Below are 24,212 nucleotides of genomic sequence, written 5' to 3'. Positions count from 1 at the left end.
ACTCAGAGCGTCCAAGTTGTACTAGATCGTAAGGTTGGGAATCCCTGCCCTAGGGGAACCTGTTTTTTTTTCGCTATACAATTAAAGGCAAATTCAACTTATATTCAACACACCTTTACCAATATATTAAACCTAACCATACCCAACACCACAAACAAATAGATTAAAATGTTCACTACTGCCATGCTCAATTCAAACTCAGACTCTATTTCGTGGCAGCACCTGATCCCTAGTGGAAACAGGTTGTCCGAGGACTATGGGCTCAGATACTACTGACCCATTCAGAAATTTCCAACAACTTTCTTGGCCAATGGGAATAAGCCAGCCACATCCCCTATCTTCTTTACTATAGTCTACTTTCCCACAGTTCTATTATTCACCATTGGTGGACAAAAAAAAATTCAGCATAGAACAAAACAGTAATTTTGTATATTCCCGCATAAACAAAGAGTTGTTTTGAGACTCTCTCAAACACTATACAAATATTTCAACAGCGAGCTACTATAGTTGAAACGAGAACCAATAGCATGTCGTAGTTTTCAGGAACTAAACATAGGTTACTGTTTCACCTGGTTGAGGAATGTCCAAAATAACTTGCATCATTGTAAACATTGTCGCATTAATTTCCGTGTTCAAAATCTCCTCGCCAGAAACTCTAAAATATTGATATATTTGTTGACGAACTTCTTTTGAATTGTTTTATCACAATATTGCGGAATAAATATGCTTCTACTTAATCCAATACATCATTTTTGTGAACCTTACTTCGACAGTAGTGTATATCCAAACACAGCTTCGCCACCATCTGATTGAACAGATGCATTATTCCTCATCGTTCGTCTTCCTAGATCTGGAGTCGTCACAGCGAAAGTTTGGTTCAAATTCTAAACACGGATGTTATTTAATATGCGCTCAGGGCAGTAAATACCAGGGGTGCAGTCCTGCACCGAGGCCCAAAAGCAAGAGGGACCCGCGTAGGATTTCGCTTACAAATTAAATTTAGTTTCGAAAATTTATATAGGAGCCGTCAATTTTAAATCACCATTCAGTCCGCAGCGTTTATATTTCTTTAGACATTGCATTGTGCAGTGGCTAAATATGTGTGTTCTCTCTCAAATGCTATACCCTTTAACCAAATCGGTGGTTCAACCGGCATAGAGAAGGTATTATCAATATAGAATCTGTAAAAACTTTTATGCTGCTGCAAGAATTTACACATAGTCAACTCTGATTTTAACGGTATACGGTAGTGGTTTTCATATATTTTTTAGCATACGACACATTAAAAAAGCTAAAACAAAGTCGCAGCATCACTTAACAGTCGCTTGGCATACATTTTAGGTATCACTGTTATAAGACAATTGACTTAAATTTTTGCGAACTGCAATCTAAGACAATGCCCAACTCAAAGTTGTTTCACGCAAATAAATAAAGCTTGCTTCATTGTTTCTATAATATGTGAAGTAAAATAAAAAATAAAACCTACTTTTATAAAATATCCGGAGCCAGAACCTTACGATGTTCGTAAGCAGTAACATGTATATTGTATATATATATCCATAACAGATAGCCAATGTTGCCGACCATTGCAAGAATTAATCTATAGTCGTGACGAGTCGAGTTTTAAAACACCAACTGGGTGTGCTTAACTAACGTTCTATCAAATATGGTCAAAAGTTAAACAGCCTTCTTTATGTCTAAGCGAGGTGTGAGCAACATGTTTCTACATAGTGACAGGCCTGACCCAAACTCAGAACGGGCTCAAGAATCTAGCAATTTGCAAGACGAGATACAATAATTAATGTATATCTAGTCACTTTGTTTACTTACCGGCTTAAGTGGAAGGAAAAAATAAACTTCGCAAACAGTGGCATCACCGGCACCATAAACCTGTGCCCCTCCAAAATATAACGTGTAATTTCTCAAGGAAATCGAACCGTTAAAGTCTCTAAATTGACCGATTCCATCGGATCCTAAATTAGATTCCACCTTTGAAAAAGGAAAAAAAGTATTTCTTTATTTATTCTGTAAAGGAAAGGTATATTTAAATCCCACTTGTAAAGAATATTGATTTGGACCGGAATCGGCACCAAAGACAAACATTGCTGTGAATGGGTGTATACGAAGTGCTGTAAAGATGAATGTAGGTGCCCTAGAAAGAGTAGTGAAAAACTCATATTGGTACTGTTGGACTATAAAACACAGGTCCATTTATTACCCAAACTTACGTATAATTTTTGTTGTATGTTGCAAGTCGGCGAGGTTGATCACCCACTTTAAAGTACACCTACAAATAAAAATTGTTAGAACTTTTCTTGAACATCAGCTACTAAATATTATTTTTCTTATTAGATATGTTTTGCTTTAAGTCAAATGTATGCTAATAGTTTTTTTAAATTTTTACAAAAACGTTATTTAAAGTATTTAGTTGCTACAATATGTGAAAGATTGAAACAAGTTTTGAAGCTCATAAATAAACGTAAATATAGCGTGACATTTCTCCTTGGACTTGTCAAACGCCTGAGACGGGCAACCATGGTCTAAATCTAACACTAACTTTTAGGCCCTACAGTAACTTACGACAATAGAAGGTGGAAATTTTAGCTGAGGACTACCACCAATTCCCCTGAGAAACTGGTTGTAATATGTGCTTTTACAACTTTGCTGACAAATAATCTTTAACAAATTGCCTTTTATGTACGAAACGTCTCATGGTATCTTCTCCATACACTTGCCATTTGTCTTTATCATTGCCATTATATAAGTATTATAAACTGTTTTAAACAAGCAAAGCTGGTTAAACAAGTTTTGCTATAGGCTACTTAATACTTGGTTTCCGCCGTCGTACATGTCCCGTCCGCCGTCACTTATTGATGTTACTCGCCGGCCAGACGGCAACAGATAATTGTAGAAGTTGGTAACTTGGCTTGTAAGATTTTCGGAGTTCGTTCGAACGCGTTTGGTGAGTTTTGCTATGACAGGCCAGGAAAATATTAACACGCTCTTGTAAAATAACGTAATGTAAACTTGATTTTAGTTTTAGTTGTAAATAGTAAAGCAGAAAATGTCATTAAAACTAGTGAGAACATAAATTCATATTTACAGAAAACCAATTTATTCAATTTTTAATTTTATGTGTTGCAAAAGTGTTAAAAAGAACGTTGCCTGTTTTAGTTTTTGCATGCAATAGACATACCGGTGAATGTTTCCAGTGCTTTATTCCACGGCAAATCTGTAAAACACAAAAATCACCACATTCTGTGTCCCGTTGCATAAGGAAAATTAGCAGTTGCTTAATCAAAATTAACAGTTGCTTATTCACTATTTCTTTGTATCGACAATATGGTGTTTATTTGTGAAAAACAGTGAAAATGATATTTAATGGTAATATCAAACTTTAGAACAGACTACCTGAATATCATAATATCTGATTTTCCCATTTTTGTACAGACAGGTAAAACCTGTTCCACTTCAAACTTTAATAAAACAAACGAACTGCGTGATGTTCTTACGAATTCAGTGTTTTTTAAGGTGTTTTTGGGCAAATTTCTCCAGCGGTTTCCCAAATTTTGGACTTGCAACTTTTTGGTATTTAAATGAAACACTACTTAGCGGTCACCCAAACCAAACCAAACCTTAAAAAAACCCGGCTTACGATCATACTTTTTTCATGAAAAACGTTCAAATGTAACCTTATGACCTCACGTTATGTAACATAGTAGTTTTATTTAAACGAAAAGTAGGTCCTGGTTAAAACAGTTTGAGGATTAGTGCTTTAGACGATGTCAGAAGTAAAATGGCGGTAGATGACTACAGCAGAAACGCATAATTCATTACGCTCATAACCAAATTGCCCAAGTCATTTTTTTTATTTTCAGAGTTTTTGTCGAAATCACTCCTTGTGACCATCCCCGTCTATAGAAAAAGGCCTAAGTCAAAAAATGCCTTAGTCATTTTTTTGCACAAACACATGGAAAATGACCTAAGCACATTTTCCATAGCTGGTGATGGTAACAAGGAGTGACTGAAGCAAAAACTTTGAAAATTAGTAAAAAATACTTAGGCAATTTGGTTATGAGCGTGACGAAACGGACCAGGTAGGCTACCAGCGTCACCAGTCCGTTATAGGTTATACCCGTTACAGAAGAGGTATTTTACATCATTTTTCGAAAAGGGTCTGGATAATTAATTATTTGTAAACCGTTAACTATTATATGTGTGTCTGTAAATGCGAGTTCTGATGTATAAAGCGATTGTTGAATGGGTCCCCAGCGACCAGCAACATATATTTTGCTATCAACCCTTTATCCAGATTTCGCGAAATGTTTAAAACGCTTTTTTCAACAAACAAGCATTTATATTTGAGAATAATGTACAAACTTAAAAAAATACCATAGAACAGGGGTGGGCACATGTATTCAATGCAAAAGCCATTTGCAGAAAATACAAGTACCAGAGAGCCTCAAAATTATTTCAATACAAAAACGGTAAATAATGCAAACTTAGCAATATATAGCAGAATTGTAATATAACAAAACGGTAATAATTAACACAATATTAATAAAGGTAATAACAAAACAACACACACAGTATTTATCAATTTCAGTCTTTTGTTTGATTTGCTAATCTCTAAAACCTTAGCAATGAAATTACGTTGACTTGCTGTTAACTAACTCTTCAGATTCTATGTTTAGAGTTAGTAAAGAAATGAAAAGGAGAGAAACATTCACAAAAGTTACTCTTGGTAGCAACAATTTTTTTGGAATTTTAGCATTGGATTAGAAGAGCCATAAAAAACATGCCGGGGAGCCGCAAGTGGCTCGCAAGCCGCAGTTTGCCCACCCCTGCCATAGAACGATTAAATACATAACCACAATTAATCTATGCGGAGAGAACTGAGATCATTTATTATTGCATAATAAATTTACGCGTGTTCTTATAGGAAAAAAATTAAGGTCAAGAAATGTGGTGTCACTGTGTTGTTATTCACTAAGACTAAGTTATTTCTATACAAACATACGCTTTGTAAACGCGATTTCGCAACAGGGGTCACTATAGGCACAGTGTCACAATAAACGCAACCATCATATAATTATAACACTAGTATTTCTGGAATTGTTTTTGCGACGTCGTCGGCAAAGTTTGTAGGGCTTTTGACGCATTTGTCAGGAGTTGTTTGTTTGTAACAGAATCTAATCGCTGTAGTCTATGGGTAACAATGATTTCGAATAAATGCAAACGTCAGGAGAATTTTCTTATTTATACGCCTTTAAACGAAAAACTGGGGGTCGATCAAACCACTTGGGATACATGAACTAGAATTTTTGGTCAGTAAAGGCCTCATTGAAAACTGAGTGTATAATCTAAAATAGAATGTTTTCTCAAAAGAAAGGAGATTAATTAAAGAACGGCTTTGATTTTCTTAAATGTATTTACAATTGAGTTAAGTGTATTATTGCCATGAACAGCAAATTTCAAACTTCTTGTTTCAATACGTCATATCTAAAAAATATCATATCTACCTTGGCACACGAGAACCAAAATTTGAAGGGTATACGCTTAACAAAACGTTTAACCACCATTGATGTACAGTGGCAGACTGAGCTGAAATAAGAACTAATACCATTTCGCTGTTTTCAGCAACATAAAAACAGATAAAATAGTTGTTTTACTACCTGGTTGAGGAATATCCAAAATAACGTGCATCATTGTAAACATTGTCGCGTATATTTCTTCTTGCGTAACCAGCTCGCCGGAAGGTCTGCAATATTGGTTGGGAAATTAGTAGAGAAATGAAAAATATTGCCGTTTGCTTTTTTATATACATTAATATAGAATAAAATTATGATAAAAAAACAGAATTGTGCCACGCGAGTTTTAATATAGTTCTGTTATTCTGCGTACTGCACAAATTTTTAACACGACAATTTTTTCTAGTCTTAATATTGTTGAAAACCTTACTTTGATAGTAGTGTAAATCCAAGCACAGCTTCTCCACCACCTGATTGAACAGAAGCGTTATTCCTCATATCTGCTCTTCCTCGATCTGGAGTCGTTAAAGTGAAGGTTCGGTTCGAATTCTAAACACAATTGCTAACTGATCCTTGTGTTTTTTGTTAATAAACTCCAATGCTAAATAGGCCTAATTGATTGAACATGAGAAAACTCCAATGCTAAATAATGTACATCTACGATGTACTCAATAATATGTTGGTTCAACGCACATAGTACCAGTAACAAAGAAGGCCACGTATAGATCAAGGGAAGGTTGATGCACATATGGTTAGTTTCCTGACTTACCGGTGTAAGTGGCAAGAAATAGTAAACTTCGCAAACAGTAGAGTCGCCAGCGGAATAAACCTGAGCTCCTTCAAACTTTAACGTGTAGTTTCTCAATGTGACAGAGCCTGTAAAACTTCGAAATCTGCCGTTTCCATCGGATCCAAGATTAGATTCCACCTTTTATGAAAAATAAAATATTCATTTTAACTCAACATTATAATTTTTCACAACTCAGTTTAAAACATTGTGACTAACCTGAAACGAATATCTCTCTGGACCTGAATTCCCATTAAGAAGAAACATGGCTGTGAATGGATGCATGACAATGGCTTTAAAGATGTACGTTGGACCCCTAAACAAATGGTGTTAAATAAAACTGCATTGCACACATATTAAAATATAGCTTATCTTGATTAACTAAGATCAATTTAATTCTCTTAACTTACGTATAGTTTCTGTTGTATATTGCAAGGCGACGAGAGGCATTTCCCACAGCAAAGTACACCTGAAAACAAGATTTTAATTTAAACCTGCATTGTAACGTAACGATATACTTAATATAAAAGCAGGAAACTAGTCCTGAAGTTTCTTTCTGACAAAATCCTGATCTAAACATTCCAGTAACAAACTCTGTTTTTTTCACTTATTAATTATGAACGTTAGGAAATCCGCATCTTCTAAAATATGACGCAAAAAACAGACGTACAACAATTCGTATTAACCAACGCAATCCTAAAAAAGTGTAGTTTTAAAAAAATGCGGCAACACTTGCTTTGTTTCCACCATCGTACATGTCACCACCGCCGTCACTTATTGATGTTACACTTGAACCCGTCGGTAGTAGATAGTTGTGGAAGTTTTCAATATTGCTTGTAAGATTTTTAGAGTTTGTTTGAACGCGTTCAAATAGTTCTGCATAAGAAGTGTTACATAAGTGTAAATAGGCTACGTATTATTAAGTATTAACAAAGTATGTAAACATTTTTTAACTTCTTTTAAATTAAGTAGCATTCTCTTTATTTTATCACCTTCAATGGTTTAAAAATTCATACCTGCTTTTTTTTCTTTAATGGTTGAATATTTTATTACCGTACTTTTGGTGTTTTTTTCATAAAAGTTGAAAAAAAAAATATTTAAAGTGTACAGTAATTTTAACCCATGTATTCTTGGTTTGGTTGAAGTCACTTGTTTTCGACTCCGAACATTTTTATTTTATTTGTTATAAATAACATGGCGTTAAATGCCAAACGTGTAACTGTGGTCCACCGGAAGCAAACATTTTTTAGGAAAAAAAATGTTCTATTAAAACTTGAATTTTTTTTTTGTTTTGTTTTTTGTATAAAATAAGGTATATTACGTTAATGTAATAGAAAATGTAGTTAAACATAGAGGAGGGGTCGACGGAAAAATAGCCTGGCTACGCCTCTGATGTGAGTTTTACACTTTTGAAAGGCTGTACGAAAAAGGTACAAATACTAACATAAGAATCCTTGCCATTCAAATTCATAAAAAATGCGATTTAATAGACTGTTTCTAATTCGAAATCATAGTTAAATTTTCTTGTCCACCGTGTACATAGGGAACTTACCTATGGCTATTATGCGGATATTACCTGCGGATAGCGATCCTGCTCTTGCATATGTTTGGCTGGTTGTCAATGACATCGTTGTAGTCAATTCCCTAGATAATGGGGCTGTTGTTGCCATTGTATCTTCGCTGGTTGCCAAAGCTGCCGTTGCTGTGGTGTTTTGACTGGTTGCCGGTGCTGTTGTTGCTGTGACCGATTTACTGGTTGATGGCTCGATGGTTGCTTGTGACATTTCGCTGGTAGATGGTGTTGCCGTTTCTGCGGGAACTTCGGTAGTCGCTAATGGCGTCGTTTGTTCGGACGTTTCGCTAGTTTGTGTTGCTGTTGTTGCTGTGGACGTTTTTCTGATTTCTGGTGCTACCGCTTTTGTGGTGGTTTCGCTGGTCGCTGGTGCTGGTGTTACTGTCGTCAATTCGCTAGTTACTAATGCTGCCGTTGCTGTCATAACTTTGCTGGTTTCTGGCGTCTCTGTTTTTTCGGACGTTTCGCTAGTCTGTGATGCTCTTGTTGCTGTGGACGTTGTTATTGTTGTTGGTGATACTATTTTGGTGGTCATATTTCTGGTCGCTTGTGCGGTTATTTCTGTCGTTAATTCACTGGTTTCTGATGGTGCCGTTGCTGTTAAAGTTTCCTGGGTTGATGTTAACACTTTTGCAGTGTTAATTTCGCCGGTTGATGGAGCCACCGTCGATTTAAACATTTCGCCCATTTCTAAGGTTACTGTTGTTGTGGATATTTCGCTGGTTGCTAAACTACTTGTGTGTATGATTGAACCAGTACTGCTCGGAGACACAGGTACATTACTCAATGACACAGGTACGTTATTTGGTGATGTTAGCACATAACTTGGTGATGTTGTATCTGTCCGGCTGGACGACAAGAAGGTTGAGGAGGTCGTCGATGCGGCGGACGTGGCTTGCACAACTGTTACGTTGATAAGTAATTTTTAAAAGAGAGTAGAAATCAGACAAAATATAACATACATATCAGTTAGCTGTTATGTAAAACAATTTTAACAAACAAGTCATTTCAAAGCCAAAATTGATGCAAAAATCACGAATATTTTATTGAACGAAATTGCCAAACACTATAGCGGTTTACTCCAGAACAGGGTCGTGCAATGGTTTTTCAATGTAAGGAAGACAATATTTATGATCACGAGGTCACATTGGTTGTTAAATAAAATTTTTTAGGCGCAATCACTTTTAACTGTTGGAATCTTTGTGTGTGGAATACTCTTCATTGAACAGAATCACTGAACTTTTGACAAGGATGACAGTACAACGAGTAGAAAGCAAACTCTATCAGCGAGATTACATTTTACAAAGCATATCAGCATAGCACTTTGAAGTAACTGTGCAACTTTCTCGACGGCGTGTCCGTTGATTAGTTTCATTGATCTATATTTAGTAAGTCAAAAATCCCAATGCTCACGTACGTCATACGATATAACAGTTAACTTCATCATACTAGCTGGTGGTGGAATCCTATATGTCATGCTGTTGTCAATTCTAATATAGTATTGTGACGTGTTCGTCAGCAGGTAATTTATTTTTCTTACCTGGAACAAATTCTACAGATTCGACGATAGTCTTAAGGAGGTTTTTCATTGCATTTTGTAACTCAGTCATCGAAATTCTTCGGGAAGGATAACTATACAAACATTATCTTTGTTGAGTATATCAAAGGCTCACAATAAAGAAGCGGGGTTTAATAACAGTTTGACTAACATTTTTAAACATTTGTGCAGAAAATAATTTTAAGGTTGATTGTCTGCTGCAGGCCTCTAAGAATTTTTACCTATACCAAGTAACTTAAATCAAATGGAATTATTTTTTAAATTATGTTTTATAATGGCCACTAAAAGTTGAACATTCGATGTAAATGATAAGCATAGTTTTGTTTAATAGTTGGAAGATCTAATTATGTCATACATGATAGAATGAACATTACAGTCTTACTTCGACAGCAACACGAATCCAAACACGGCGTTTTTCACTTGACCTTCAAGGAATGCCTTATTGTTCATTTCACGGGTTGTTTTAGATAGTGCTTGGAAACTCAAATTATACATTTTTACCTATAACAAGTACAATTTGTTGCTTTAAAACATGCGCCTAAAAGTGGGATACAATGATCAGAAGTATAAACGGCAACCAACATCTTACGGTAATTTACTACTACTGAACTATAAAATTACAATTTGTGTCATTTGACAACTACAAAAGTTGTAATCACTATATATGTCAGAGCTTCCTAAAGTGATATTATAGACCCTGTTTTAGCTTGCGTTAAGGGATCGCGAGTATGTCTTTATATCAGTTTTACATAAAGTGTTAAATTACTATTTACACCATTTTGGACTTTCGGTATATGAAAACCAAAATTACTGCAAAACAAAGATCACTTTCAAGCTATACCTTGCATTGCGTGCAGTAGCAGAAAATAGAAAAAGTTATTTAACACCATCTAAAAGTCGCGGAAATGTTTTAAATTAACAGAATAAAGGAATCACAGATTCAACATTCTTTGTAAATAGCCGTATTTGTCTATTTCTAATTAGAGGAATACGGTGGCACTGTATGAAGACAAATTGTATTGAGTTATCGCCAAGCTTTCGCACAACCGTGCTTCATCAGGTCAAAGTAGGTCCATCTGATTCCTCTAGATTAAACATTGTAAGAGCCTTTATATAGAAGATTACTATTTTCGACATTTGTAGAAGCTGTTATTTATGCAACTCGTGACTAACCGGCGATAAGTTGACCTCAAAGAAAACCTCGCACACCGTCGCATCTTCTGATCCGAAAACCTGGATTCCCTCGAACTCAATTGTGTAATTCTTGTAAGTCACGGATGACGGTTTGTCAAGCGCAGTTGAGAAGAAAGCATAAGATCCTCCACCGTCCGCTCCCAGATTAGATTCAACCTGCAATAATGTTATACTTAAAAAACTCTTGCACATCACAGCACGAGTTAAGTTACAAAAAAACGACATATTTTTCGTATTACAAGAGCCAAATAGTTTTGTACAACATAAAATCTATATACATCGCAACCGCAATCTTATTCATGGATTTTTTAGTTAACAAGATTACACAAGAAAAATGTCCACTATACTAAATGTCACCCTTTAAGTGCTTTACCGATATAGTGTAGTTATTATTGGCTGCTTCTTGCTGCTTCTTGGATTCGATAAAGAAGAAGGAAATGAAAGGGTAACCAACAAGCGAAGTAAAAGTGTATCCGTCTCCGCTGTAAATACAACAAACGTTTACCACAGAAATGCTCTCCATGGAAAATATTGTTGGTAAAAACAGCACCATCCTGTTTTTAGACTCATATAAAAATGCGACAAAACTAATTGTGTCGAAACCATAACAAAGTTTACCTGCTAAAATGTAAGAATATTTTTAACAGCTATTCTCTTTCTGTTTGAGTTATATATTGTATGGGCACCGTGTCGATTTGTTTTAAACGCTTGTAGCGCTCAAATTTAGTATGAAAAATGATAATCAGGAACAGCATTATTCAGCAGTAGGCTACAGACAACGTGTATAATTAAATACATTTCCTTAGCCGAAAAACAAAGCCATTTCCAAAGTAATTTTACTTATGCTGAATTACCAATGCTTTAGAAACAATAAAAACCTGCTATTAACTAGGTAAAATTGTAAACATTTATAATATACAGAACTGTAGGATAACAAAATTGTAGTCTGTATGGCTTGGCAACGTTTCGTTATGGATGATTAGTCCGCGCATGCGCTGTTCACTTGTATCCAGTTGTAACACAGTCCGCATGAAGCGTAAAATTTCTAACACGTTTTAACACAGACGCTTCAAAGCCCCGATCCTAACTTGAGCGCTACAAGCGTCTAAAACAAATCGAACCGGGTGGTATCGGGAAAATACCGAAGAATGCGTTAAGCAAAAAAGACCAATTGTTATCTACAAACAATTTACTTACGTGTAGTTGTGATTATAAATTGCCAATGTTTCGTTGTACCCAACAGAAAATCGGACCTTTAAAATGTAATTAGAGGTAAAGGTGTTAGAGTTAAAAATTGTCGTTTTTTATTGGAAACCAAGCAGCTTCCAGGGCCGTTATGCATATTTATTTAAGCTTAGCATATTCTAATCTCTTTCAAAAAGGATTTCTTTATGCCAGAGATGTTTCCATTTTTAAACGTTGTTCCAGTTTGTTATTCACGCGTTGTGAATACTTCTTGTATTTTTTTCATTTTGCTTAGTATTGCGGAAAGCCCGATATAACTACCAAGATTATTTATAAAACGGTTGATCAAAAAATAGCTAAATAAACTGTTATTACTAGCTGGCGTTTGGTAGCGAAATATTTTATAAGATTTTATTAAATGTTTCTATAACATATATAATTATACGCAGTGTTGTAATTACTTAAGTCACTGTTTTTAAATGAATTGACTTTTAGGCACAATGACTTGACTTGAAATGAAGTGTTTTCTTTAATGATTTTTTTTTTATATAATTAAGATATTTATCCAAATGTTTGCACATAAAACAAATTGCTTGCTATATGTTGCGTTTTTCTTATTTTTCAGTTCATTTATTGTTCAAAATCGTACTATAGTCTTAAAGGACGTGACTTGAAGTTGACTTGCTTTTATTCTGACATGACGGAGACTTGACTTGCGCAACTGATGACTTGGACTGGGACTCGACTTGTCACTAATTAAAAATACTTGACTTGGACCTAAGTTATTTTACACATAACTTGACTGAGACTTCAGCCATTTTAAATAAACTTTTTTACAACACTGGTTAAAGTTTACCCGGTTGCCACCATCGTACATGTCGCGGCCTCCGTCATTAATCTGGGTCATATTCTGTCTGTCTGGGGGAACATTTGACAGTTGGTCGTATCTGTATTTGTAAAAGTCCGCCACTGAGCTACTGATATTTTCAGAGTGCTTCAGCAAGAATTGACGAAGTCGCGCAGCAGCGTTGGTTTCTATAAAATTAAATTAACGTAAACCATCTGTGGCCTGCGTGGCAAGCAAATATGATATGTCAAGAAGCCACGTTTTAATGAATGGTTTAGTTTACTGTTGTAACGCTGAATAACGATATACATTATTTAGGGATGATTGTAAAGTGAGATGTTAACTTTTCGTTGAAACCTGACCTGCTCTTGGTGAAGATGACAACGCGTTTGTTGTGGATGCCGGAATCAAATCCGCTGTAGTTTCTGAAAAAACGACAGTCTAACTTCAATTGTTGTACATCAAAAACAAAGTATAAAGTATAACGGTTAATAGAAGAAAAAATGTGGAAAAAAGTTGAATAAGATAATCTAAACTGTTTTATAATACTTTATGAGTCATGTAGAGTAGGGGGTCACCAAAAATGTTGGGAGCCGTAGAATTCTATGTTCGCGGGCTGGATAACTCTACAGTTAGGAGATGGCAGAAATTCAATTGTCGCAGCTCTTTTGAGCTGAATTATGGAGCGATGTGTTGGCAGCGAAAAAGTTGCTTCAGTTCGGCTTCCCGCCAACTCACTTTAATAATGCGAGAACTTGGTGTGCATTTGCCCTTGCCGTATTTACTGACTGTCGCACTACAATAAATTTCTTGCTCGAGAACACAAAGTCAATTTCATCCATACAATGTGTTTAAAGGATCGTGTCCCGAACTCAAGGGACGAACTCAAGAATTTGTAGTGACCTTATGTGACCCAATAAAACGAAAAAAACACTTAAAATTAATATGCTGAGCTTAAAATTTATTTAAATTTTTCGTAGTTTGCCATCTGACAATCTTTTCCATTTAAAACAAATACAACCTTATAATCGAAATCATTAAAGTTTTTGCAGACTTAGAATCGAAACCTGCAGGCCTGATCTAACCGGCTGGCCACTTTTTGTGAATGATAGCCTAACATGACAGAATCACGTCAAATACGAGCACAACATCAAAATGACGTCAATTACCGTAAAAGTTTGCTATGGAGTCCAAATCAGGCTGAGGAAGATCGAAATCTTCGAAATTTTCGAAATCTATCAACAAAATATTAGGGGGATAACAGCGCTTATTAGAATTGTTACAATTTTTTTCTTATGAAATCATGTAAATAGTTAAATGTACAGTGGGAAGAACAGTAAAGTGCAATATTATCGGACCGAAAACCCTGTTGTTTTTGCAGTTCGTAACATTCCCATTTGACTACAATATATTTTTGGTTAAAACAAATTTTGACCGCGCGCTTAACTAGTAATCAAAACCATAAGTAATTATAATTATGTATATATATTTGTTTTTGGTTAGTTTGGGTTAATTGTTTCACAAATTTTAACGATCATCAAAAGCTGATAATTTGGCACATATAAGGCGTACGAGATTAATTTTTGGCTTGGTTAAGTCAAAATACGTTTTAACCCAAGTAATGAAAAGCGGTATTAGAATAAAATACTGTTGGTCCTGAAATTAATAAAAGTACTTTTCTAGTAACATTCGTATTTATCGGTGAGTGTTTTAGTAAGTTAACACAATTACATACCGAACATATCAACGCCACTGCTTTCGATTCCTGTGTGATGTATTGATGTGAAAATTGATAAAATAATAACATTTTTAGCGTTGGTAAAATGGGTGTATTTCAGCATGCAAACCTATATATACATGAGTACGCCAGATGCCTTCAGCAAGGCTTGCAGAAAGCAGGCGGCTCAATCCGAATTGTAGTGCAAGCAAGACAGGCTACAAAATATACTATGTGTTGAGCAGGGCCGGATCTAAGTATTTTGTTTAAGGGGGCTATGAATTTTTTCATACATGATGTTACAAATTTATCTAATAACGTGACGTCACAAAGTTACATTCAACGTGACGTCGTACAGAAGTCTCTTACGAAAAGCACACAAATAGTTCGTTTGCGTAAGTGTTGCTTCTAATATAAAATCTACATTATAGAGATGTTATCGTTTCGTGCCAAGCGAAAGAACGCTTCCATATCGTTTAAGTTGCCAAAAGTGTCATTCTCAAGGGTGCGATGAGGCTCACGACGCCTTTGGGGCTAAAACGATTTTACAAAATAGGCTTATACATAGCAGTATCACAATCGCATTTACGTTGTTCAAATTGGCAAAAAAATCAGTTTAGGGATCCGCCCTGGTGTTGAGGTTGAAAAACTCGCAACTCGGCCAAACCGGGACGTTCGCTCTATTCATACCAGGGGTGGCCAACACGGCGGCTCTTCAACCAGTTTCATGCGGCTCTTACGTTCAGGTTATATTTGAGTTTCAGTTTTTAGTGAAAAAAAATCACGCGTTTTGCGCTAAATTTGTTTAACTTTCCTGCAGAGTGCCTTAAAATCGTTAAATGTAGCCTACACAATGTTGTTAGTGTGCAACATTTATAATAATCCTATACCCTTAGTAAGGCATTTGTAAGTTTAGATCTGTACTTGTGAAAGGTGTGGCTCTTAGCGGTTAATCAGTAAAAAACTGCGGCTCTTGGTCTCTAATTGGTTGGCCACCCCTGATCTATACCGCCTGAGTTATACGTGCTTAGTGAACTGTAACAGTAAACACCATGGCCTGCTGCATCCTGTTCAGGAGCGTTCCAGAATTTTTGCTTTTGAAATTTTCATGAAAGATTTCGCAAATTTACGTCATAACATGACGTCATAATACAAATAATCCTTGAAAAATGGTGTTCTCATTAAGCGTAAGCAAAATGCATGTGTGAAACATTTGCCTTATATTTGGTTTAAATAGGCCGACTTTAATTTATCTTAAGGTTTAGCAAAGTCGAAAGGTTAAATTGAAATATATTAACAACTATTTTTTCATGAATTTAATAACTGATTATATATTTTAGGACTCTAAACAATAAATTTTAAACTTACCATTGAGAAGCGTTAAGAAATCTACACTTCTAGAAGTCAATGCATTTATCGATCCTAGCATAGTTTCGACTTCATGCTTTGTTACAGTATCACCTTCTTTTCTGGAATAGATAACATACAGCTTAAAATATTTTTATCACCGAAAGGAATACTTAAATCACCTAAATATTATATTAGTTCGTTGCGATTGAAACATGCGAAAAGTCACGCCAGATTGCAAAATATCTGCAGCGAAAAATCGTTAAATTCTATTTACTATAATGCTAGTAATTTTCAACCGTTTTTTTTACGGCGCGGGCCACTTTTACTGACATTGTTCTCCTAATTTACTTTCAATTCATTTCTGGCCCTTAATTAGTGTTAACTTACAGCAAAACTATTACTTCAAAGTACAGATTTAGTTCACTTTTAATGACAAAACAGAATACGGTTTAATGACAAAACGGAACAAGAAGGAAGTGGAGTGGCCTAAAGGAGCCTTCAGTTCTAAGGCAGTCTTTAAAAGTATAATATAACAATCTTAATTAATATACGTGAACTTTTACATCGTTTAAAGATTTTATAGCTGCTAAAGTAATAACGTTAATGTTCTTATTACACTGTTTATTAACTTAAATCCAGGTTGGACAATTTCATGAACTCCGCCCTCAGATATATCCGTTTAACGTGCAACGTGCTAATTTTTTTGTCCATCGTGCCACCTGCTAAATCAATCCGTCTCCGAAACAATAACGCCTAGTCTTAAAGTTTTTTGATGGGCTTGCATTTATTTCCTGAAGTTTCTTTAAAAGCAAGTAAATGCTTAACGAATTTATCAAAAAGATCTAACCGACTTACTTTGAAAGCAGGGTATATCCAAAGAAGGTGCCGCGTGGCAAATTTTCTATCAAAAGAACGGCAGATTGTACAGATATGCCATTTCCCGCTTTATTACCAGTATGCAAGGTCAACGATTTCTGGGGCAAATAAATTCGTAAAGGTTTTTTCGAGCAATTAAATGCAATCAAATTTTTTTTGTTCTATCTTTGGTTAAATATAAATAATAATAAAAAACATACCCGTTCTATCATGGCGTCCCAGGGAAGTCTATATGTGTAAGTGAAGAAGACTTCACAAACAGACGGTCCCCTTTGTGCGTTGTCGTACTGAAACACTACGTATTCCACGGAACTAAGGTCGCCAATAAGAAAGGATCCGTTGAATTGGATAACCCTTCCGGCAACAGGAAAACCGAAGTTGGAAGAAACCTGGAAAAGCACTTGCTGTCATTAAAGTTTGTTCTGGACAGTGATGGTTCAATACTTTATTACCGCATTGATGGGGGAAAACTCGGTAATGATAGTACCACGCTTACCAAAAACAATCTCACTAATTCCTAATTTTGTATTATCCTACAGTACCCAATATAAAGTCATATATTTTTGAAGGAGCGACCGGAGCGGTACCGTGACCATATTGTTTTACTAAATGAAACACAAAAGCTTGGCAATATGAATTTTTGTTCGTTTAAATGCAAACTAGGTAGGTAGTATTAAAACTCGTTCGTGTTGGTGCCGATCCAATACCAAATTAATATTTAATAAAAAAATTGCAGTCCAACCAAGCAAATCATATCTGGAACGGTATTTTTTAGCAAGTTTAAAAGGGGTTTATACCTGGAGGTAATTCAACTTCTTGCCAAACTAAATTTGGGTCAATCACAAAAGACGAAACATTTAAAGGTTCTATTTAATCTACTTTCCTTGGGTTAGCATAGCAATGACGTACTTTTCTATCATATAAGATCACGATGCGTTTTTTGTCCTATACGTCAGTGGTCGGCAACCGCCGGTCCGCGGACCGGTGCCGGTCCGCGAGAAGTTCGTTACCGGCGTAGCAGGGTTGCCAAATCAAAACTTTGATTTAAACCCGAACTGTGCATAAAAAGCCGGACAAGTAAAAAAACAATTAACTGTATTTTTATATTCCAAATACATTAACTTTCGTTTAAATATACTTCATGATTGTTTGGTATGATGAAAAATAACAATTAGCTCGCGTGAGGTTCAAAACAAGTGTGCTGTGGCCATATGAGTTGCATCCAAAAATGCATATTTTTATTGCAAAATCTCCTCATGACAATACATCGAAAAATGGGCTAAAATATCATGTTTTTGATGTTCAAGTGAAATAGAATAAATTCATGCAAACAATATTTATAAACAATGTCACATAATGAAATGATTTATTATTTTGATATTTAAGCAGAAAAGGTTTCGAAAAACATGTATGTATTTTAATTAGCTTTAGCAAACCTCTATAAAAAGGATAGAAAAAAGCCAAAATGCTGAATGAATTTTGTGACATCAACCCCGTTGAAAAAGCCAGATTTTTTTAAATTTGGTGTAAACAATCTGGCAAGTCTTGTACGAATGTCTATTCTATACTTTTCAGGTGTCAGTCTGTGGTTCATATACGTTTTTTGTATTGTCACTATAAGTATTTAGTCGTTTCGTCTGCTATGGAAACAAAAAGTGTCGTTTGGGGCCTGTACAAAAAATAGATCCGAAATGTGTGACTTATTTTAAAATTTAAATGAATGCTTTAATTATCCTTTTTCTGACAAGCTGGTAAGAGTTGGGATAGGTGATAATGGTATAGCCAACAAGTGTAACTTATTCAATACAACATTTTAAGGCCTATAAAAGCGGCTTGAAATGAGCCGCGGCCTGGGTTTAATTGCTTGACGGGCCGAAAAAAAAACGCACGTGGGTTTCATTAAGTTTAATAATTCCTAGAAACGAGCATCATGTTGCGGCAAAACAAGTTTAAAGATCGCATTGAAAAAAATTGTAATAAATTTCTTTTACTGAACAGATATTTTTTTGAAAGCCGGTCCGTAACAAAATTTCAGATTTAAAACCGGTCCGCAGTGCAATAAAGGTTGCCGACCCCTGCTATACGTAATACCGGTAACGAAATAAAATTTACGGACACCTCTAGTGTGAACTAATATAGGCTACTCTAGTGTCTGTTTATTCATAATTGGCCACTGGACAAAACCATTTTTTAATATGGGAATGAAAATTAATTAAGTTATTCTCAAGCAGAACGAAACATTCCCAAACGGTTGGCGAGGAAAAGAGTCGACTAATACCGCAAGCTTTATACCTCAATCACAAACTTGCTGTTGCTGATCGAAGATATCCAGCCACCAAAGAGAAACGGGTACGTTTTCGAAGACGAGAACACGTGGGAGGATTTTCTGGCGAAAGTTGAAAACGTCATTTTCTGCTATTACTGATCAGGAGTTATGAACTTTTATCTTGCAAGGGTCAAGGTGATTTCCATTATCACATAAGTGCAACGTCATCAGAAAAAGCTTTTATGATGACTTTTTGAATGCTAACTTTTAAAAGTAAACTTTTCAGAACGTATTTAAACGAAGCTGTAAATCACTTGTTTTTTTATGGCAGTTATTTTTAAATCAAAGTGTGGTATTAAAGTTTTTATTGGGCCAGACACCACACAGTGGTGTGATTAACCATTTACTTGCGTATTTTTATAAAAGTGAAAAGACAACACCCAGTGCAAAACATGTTACTTACTCGTAGGTTTCACTGTACACGACGTTGGTTGGCGTTCCATTTACGATAAAGCGTATCTGAAACAGCAATTAGCAAGCCCGTTAAAGCAGTGATTCTCAAGCTGTGTGCTGCGCCACACCAATTGTGTGCCTCGGGAGATGTTTTTCCGCGCAACGTTTTGTTATTTGAAAAATAACTATTTGTATTATTACAGCTTTGTAGACAAGCATTGCAGATTAAAACGCACATTGTTGAACAAAAATGTTGAACTTCTGTATTAACCTATTGCCCTGTCGTGTATTAGGGACGATTGTCAAGTTATGGTATAAGTTATGATATACTACCTACGATATTATTGTATTGCAGGGAGGGTGGAATTGCATGAAGGTTTTTCGATTTTCTTAGTTTTCTGCAATCCAAAGAGCGTTTAAAGTATTAATCTGACAGCGAAGTATTACAACGTTGAAAGGCCGCGTACTACAAGGAAAATTGTTATTAAATGCTATGGTGTCACTGAACATAACTCGTTTACTATTAGCCGAACATAAAATATATATATATACTAAAAAGGAAAGACAATTTTGTTCTTGTTGAAACCCATTTTACTTCCCTTACCCCAATAACGGTAACATACGCATATGCTTGCTTCTTCGGGGGCGTAAGTTTGCATTTTCTTTGCCCTTATGCTTATCCCGTAACCATGTTAAAGTTTGATTGATTACCATATTTCCTCCGCCATCGTACATGCCCTTCCCGCCATTCAAAATGCTTTTCGACGTCGATTCGTCGTAGGTATAATTGAAGTAGTTGGGGACGCCGCCTGTCGTGTCAAACGTTCGCCATCGCCCAAAGGCCTGACTGACATTAAACGGCCCTTAAAAAGATTAAATGTATACGATTAAACCAATCAGGGTAAAACAAAGTTAGGTTAATACATGGTAAAACAAAATTAGGTTTAATACTTTTAAAGCTTAACAAAAAATATAAGTTTACCTGAAAAAGCATTGCTCTTGCTTGTTTCTGAAATATTAAATACCAAAAGTTATATGATTAGTCCATATTTGTCGTTTTATGTATAGGGGTCTTTGCAGTGATACAAAGTTAGGTTAGTTGCGAATTTAAAAGTTCTTCTATTATTTTTATTCATTTCGGAGTTTAACGTTATCCAGTATGTCGCGTTTGTTTACTAGCAAACGAAAAATATAATACAATAACAGCAGAGCTTTTTAAATATTGAAACGTACCTATCTGACTGTTGCACTTTCCCACCTTTAAAGCAACGAACCAGATGAACAATTTCACAGCGAATGCTGCCATTATTTACTGTCGATTTTACCCACTTTAAAGAAATATATACAACACCTGTGCCGAACAATCACATTTAGAAAATACGAGTAACTTTTAGATGATTGCGATAAACTGCTATTGTAGGCTATGTACTGCAGCATACATACTGTACAGTGTACACGTTTGATCGAATATCGGAATAATCAGAACTTCAAATCTAATGATATGCGTATTATAAAAACTGCCTTCAAGGTTTTTTTAAATATAGAAAGACAGGTTATTTTCAGCATCGATTCAAAATAAGGCATGTTATAGTGTGACCACCTTTTGTTTGACTAACTTCAGAACGCATGCATTTCTTTATTTATCTGCTGAAGTTAGGCTGCAAAAAAATATATAATGCCTCCGGCAAAATCATGCCGTTTCATTGAAGGCTTTGAAATTATTAATACATTAAACGTGAACTGTCCAATTCTTATTTATCAATATATCTCATCAAATCTTTTGTTAGTTTGAATATTGTAATTTATGGTCCTTGGAGGCTCATATCAAATAAATAGCAGTACGCATAATTTTGATCGACTTTTAAAATGTGGACTTAATTTTTGTTCTTTTTAAAAAAATAGTTTTTGTTTGACAACATTTCCCTTCACTTAAAAGACAATTAGACAGATATGATTAAAATATCTAATTGTTTAAAATATTGTAAATTCTTCGCGGGGATTAGCTCCTGTAGTTAATTTAGCGGCAAACTATGTTATACTATTACTGGTTTTCGGTTCAAGACAAGGAGAATTATTTTCGAAACAGCTTTAGGCTGACTGAAACTGCTCCAGGTATTCAGTAGGCGATAGCGCCACAAATGCTTCATGAGTTGCGTAGGCGTTTGTACGCCTGCCTGGAGATTTATCTTTCTTGAACTTGTCTGATCTTGCCAACTTTTGACCCGTTTTCTCTGCTACCTTCGTTTGTTCGCTGCCTTTCCTCGATTAGTCTATTCGCGTTAATTTTCATCCACGGGATATCAAATAAGATTACGTAGTACTTCTGGCACAACTTTGTATTGAATAAGAGGAAATATCGATGGCGTCCTGGTAAATGTGTTTTATACAATCCTATTTGCATTCAAATATTAACACATTCTATAAGCGCAATAATATCAACATATGACCAACAGGAAGGCGAGGTATATGCGAAGCCGGTTTGAATGTAAAATCGTAAAACAACACAACCTGGAATATATTCATCAACTTTGCAAGGCATTCATAATACGCAAATAATGTATGGGACTTTGATTGGTATGCTTATGCGAACTAAAATTTTGCAAAAAATGCTTTTGCCAGAATACGCCAGGTTGAATGCGGTACGATGACAGCGAACACTTTACGAATCGATACATTTCAAACATAATAATATATAAATATGCAATATGATTTACCTTTACTATTTATACCTTTGGACATAAATCACATAAAACCTCCACACAGTTTAATTTACAAAGAAAAACCTTAATTATTTTATACTGTAACTTTTACGCTAGTTTTTCAAGTTTTCAAAATCTGAAAATTCAGTTTGTGCCGCCTAATTATAGGAAAAGAACAGAAATTGCTTATGGCATGAAAGTTGCTTGGGTTCACGTAACGGCAGACTTGTTTCATGTGATGCTACTCGCCAGTCAAGGACGACCTATACTTTGCTGCTAAGGTCCTCTTATCTAAATCAAACTGCCTTAAGGGCGAGTCACTTCATTTACCGCATCTTCAAAATAAACGGGATGAGGCAGACACGTTGGTTTTGATGCGTTTTATTCTTGATAACAAAGTTGGTGATTTTTTTAACACCTATTTACTAATGCACAAGTTAACATTTGGTATGGTTTTGTTTTACTAGTATTAAATTTAACTTATACAGATATAGACTTTAGACAGTTGGGGGAGCTGGTATCATGTTTAACCCATAAATTCGCAAATAAAATCCAAATGGTCATACTTTAAATAAAATATTGTCAAAAGAACGTGTTCGTTTGCTTTAATTAGTTTTTTTAGTTTGCCTTTTTGTTTGGTTTCAGTTAAGCACCACCTAGCGACAATTAAATAACAGCAAAGTAGCAAAAATGTTGACTCAATATAGTGGAAATATTATTCTTACCGGACGCATAACAATTTGCAGGTGTGACGTGAAAAAGTCAGCTTTAAGTCATGAAACAAGCAACCTTATGAAACCTGTGCTTATCGTTCGGCGTCGTCCTCAAATAAGCAACTAAAATGGGCAAATAATGATCCTTGGGCATTGACTCGTAAAAATTAGATACTGTGGTTTAATTAAACGTCAAACTTGTTTTTTTTGCACAAACTTAGAAATGCTTTATTATGAAGGTAACCGTCTTTGTAAAAAAATTAAGCAGGTGTTCGCATTGCCTTTAGCAAATCCCACGCCAGATTGATTCACCTTTCAAGCGTGAAAAGCGATGTTGGGGAACTTAAGTTGTTACTCAAAGTGGAAACAAAATAAAACGTAGGAAGGCGTGTCATTATCAACAAGTTGTACAAAACTAAATGTTTCACAAGTAAGTAAACCGTATTATCCCTCCGCAGGCATCAACGCGTTCGGCATCAATAATTCAATGTCGTTTTGCCACGGGCAATGTTTTGGCTCGTTGCAGCCTTATGAGTTAGCGTTACTGTGGTGAAGTGTATAACCTGCACACCACGATAAAAACCAAGATTTATTCGTAAAAGTTCAACCTGAGTTGCGATCATGCCAACATCGACAGAAACAGCTGTAACGCAAGACACGAAGTTTTCAAAAAGGTAAAATTAAATGTGTGAATGTGCCTGTTTAGAGGTTTTGCGCTCGGGTGACCACTGCCCAGTGTGCTAAGGTAAGATTTGTACATATAGGTTAGGTCTGAGTACAGCAACATGCAAAAAGTTTTAACAGAAGCTTGTTGCCTACAAATGTTCTCAGTAACCCTAATCAAGTCAGGGACATGTGTCAGAAATAATTATGGCTTTGTGTATATAGCCTACCAATGAAAGCATTATATTACTACGAATCCATTTTTGGTGTAACTGCTTCTGACTCTGTCTGCTTGGTAAAGTTTGACATACCAACATTCCATGCGATGCATTAAGCGTGGCCGTTACGCCACTTTGTTGAAAATTATAAAGCCGAAATTATTTTTAGTGGTCCGACAAATAATTGAACTCACATCTTAAGTTTCAAACATATGAAAACTAATTAATTATAGCCTTAACTGTGTTGGTTTGCTACTGAGCATAATAATTTAAAGCATACCACAAAATCGTGAAACCAAGGGATTTTTCAAAACTGACATCACAAAATTTTATCATCTTATCACATCGTGAAACAAGTATTGCGGGTTGCCAATATAACAATTTACAAACAATATATTTTATTTGGTCGACCTCGCTGTAATGTGAAACAATGTTAAATGCAAAATGCTTATATTTCAACTCAACTGTTCAACTCATTTAACAAATATTAAAACTGTTTTATTAAGCTCTAGCGAGTTGTACAATGGTTATGTAGCGACAATTAAGGTATGTTAGGATCATGAATGATACTACCATTCGTAA

General features: G+C 35.4%; 1 protein-coding gene across 1 annotated transcript in view; it reads right to left on the bottom strand.

Annotated features, from left to right (window-relative positions):
• The window catches only part of LOC146164514 (uncharacterized), a 58,269-nt gene extending 37,593 nt beyond the window's left edge, over positions 1-20,676 (bottom strand). The window contains 28 exon segments of the mRNA XM_083380743.1: positions 570-655; positions 766-884; positions 1,831-1,989; positions 2,056-2,152; positions 2,229-2,287; positions 2,830-2,972; positions 3,197-3,232; positions 5,676-5,761; positions 5,962-6,080; positions 6,301-6,459; positions 7,055-7,194; positions 7,895-8,794; positions 9,432-9,523; positions 9,832-9,950; positions 10,623-10,799; positions 11,017-11,125; positions 11,841-11,896; positions 12,685-12,863; positions 13,038-13,100; positions 13,845-13,910; positions 15,761-15,861; positions 16,598-16,716; positions 16,819-17,007; positions 18,911-19,004; positions 19,348-19,403; positions 20,049-20,200; positions 20,320-20,346; positions 20,571-20,676. Of these exon segments, the coding sequence (XP_083236869.1) occupies positions 570-655; positions 766-884; positions 1,831-1,989; positions 2,056-2,152; positions 2,229-2,287; positions 2,830-2,972; positions 3,197-3,232; positions 5,676-5,761; positions 5,962-6,080; positions 6,301-6,459; positions 7,055-7,194; positions 7,895-8,794; positions 9,432-9,523; positions 9,832-9,950; positions 10,623-10,799; positions 11,017-11,125; positions 11,841-11,896; positions 12,685-12,863; positions 13,038-13,100; positions 13,845-13,910; positions 15,761-15,861; positions 16,598-16,716; positions 16,819-17,007; positions 18,911-19,004; positions 19,348-19,403; positions 20,049-20,200; positions 20,320-20,346; positions 20,571-20,643 (3,775 nt within the window). The 5' untranslated portion in view covers positions 20,644-20,676.
• Positions 20,677-24,212: the final 3,536 nt, after the last annotated feature.

This window comes from Ascidiella aspersa, chromosome 2 (genome assembly GCF_963924565.1).
Source record: "Ascidiella aspersa chromosome 2, kaAscAspe10.2, whole genome shotgun sequence".
In the NCBI taxonomy this organism is placed as follows: Eukaryota; Metazoa; Chordata; class Ascidiacea; order Phlebobranchia; family Ascidiidae; genus Ascidiella; species Ascidiella aspersa.
Note: the sequence above shows the minus strand (reverse complement) of the source record. Positions and strands in the feature narration are given on the sequence as shown.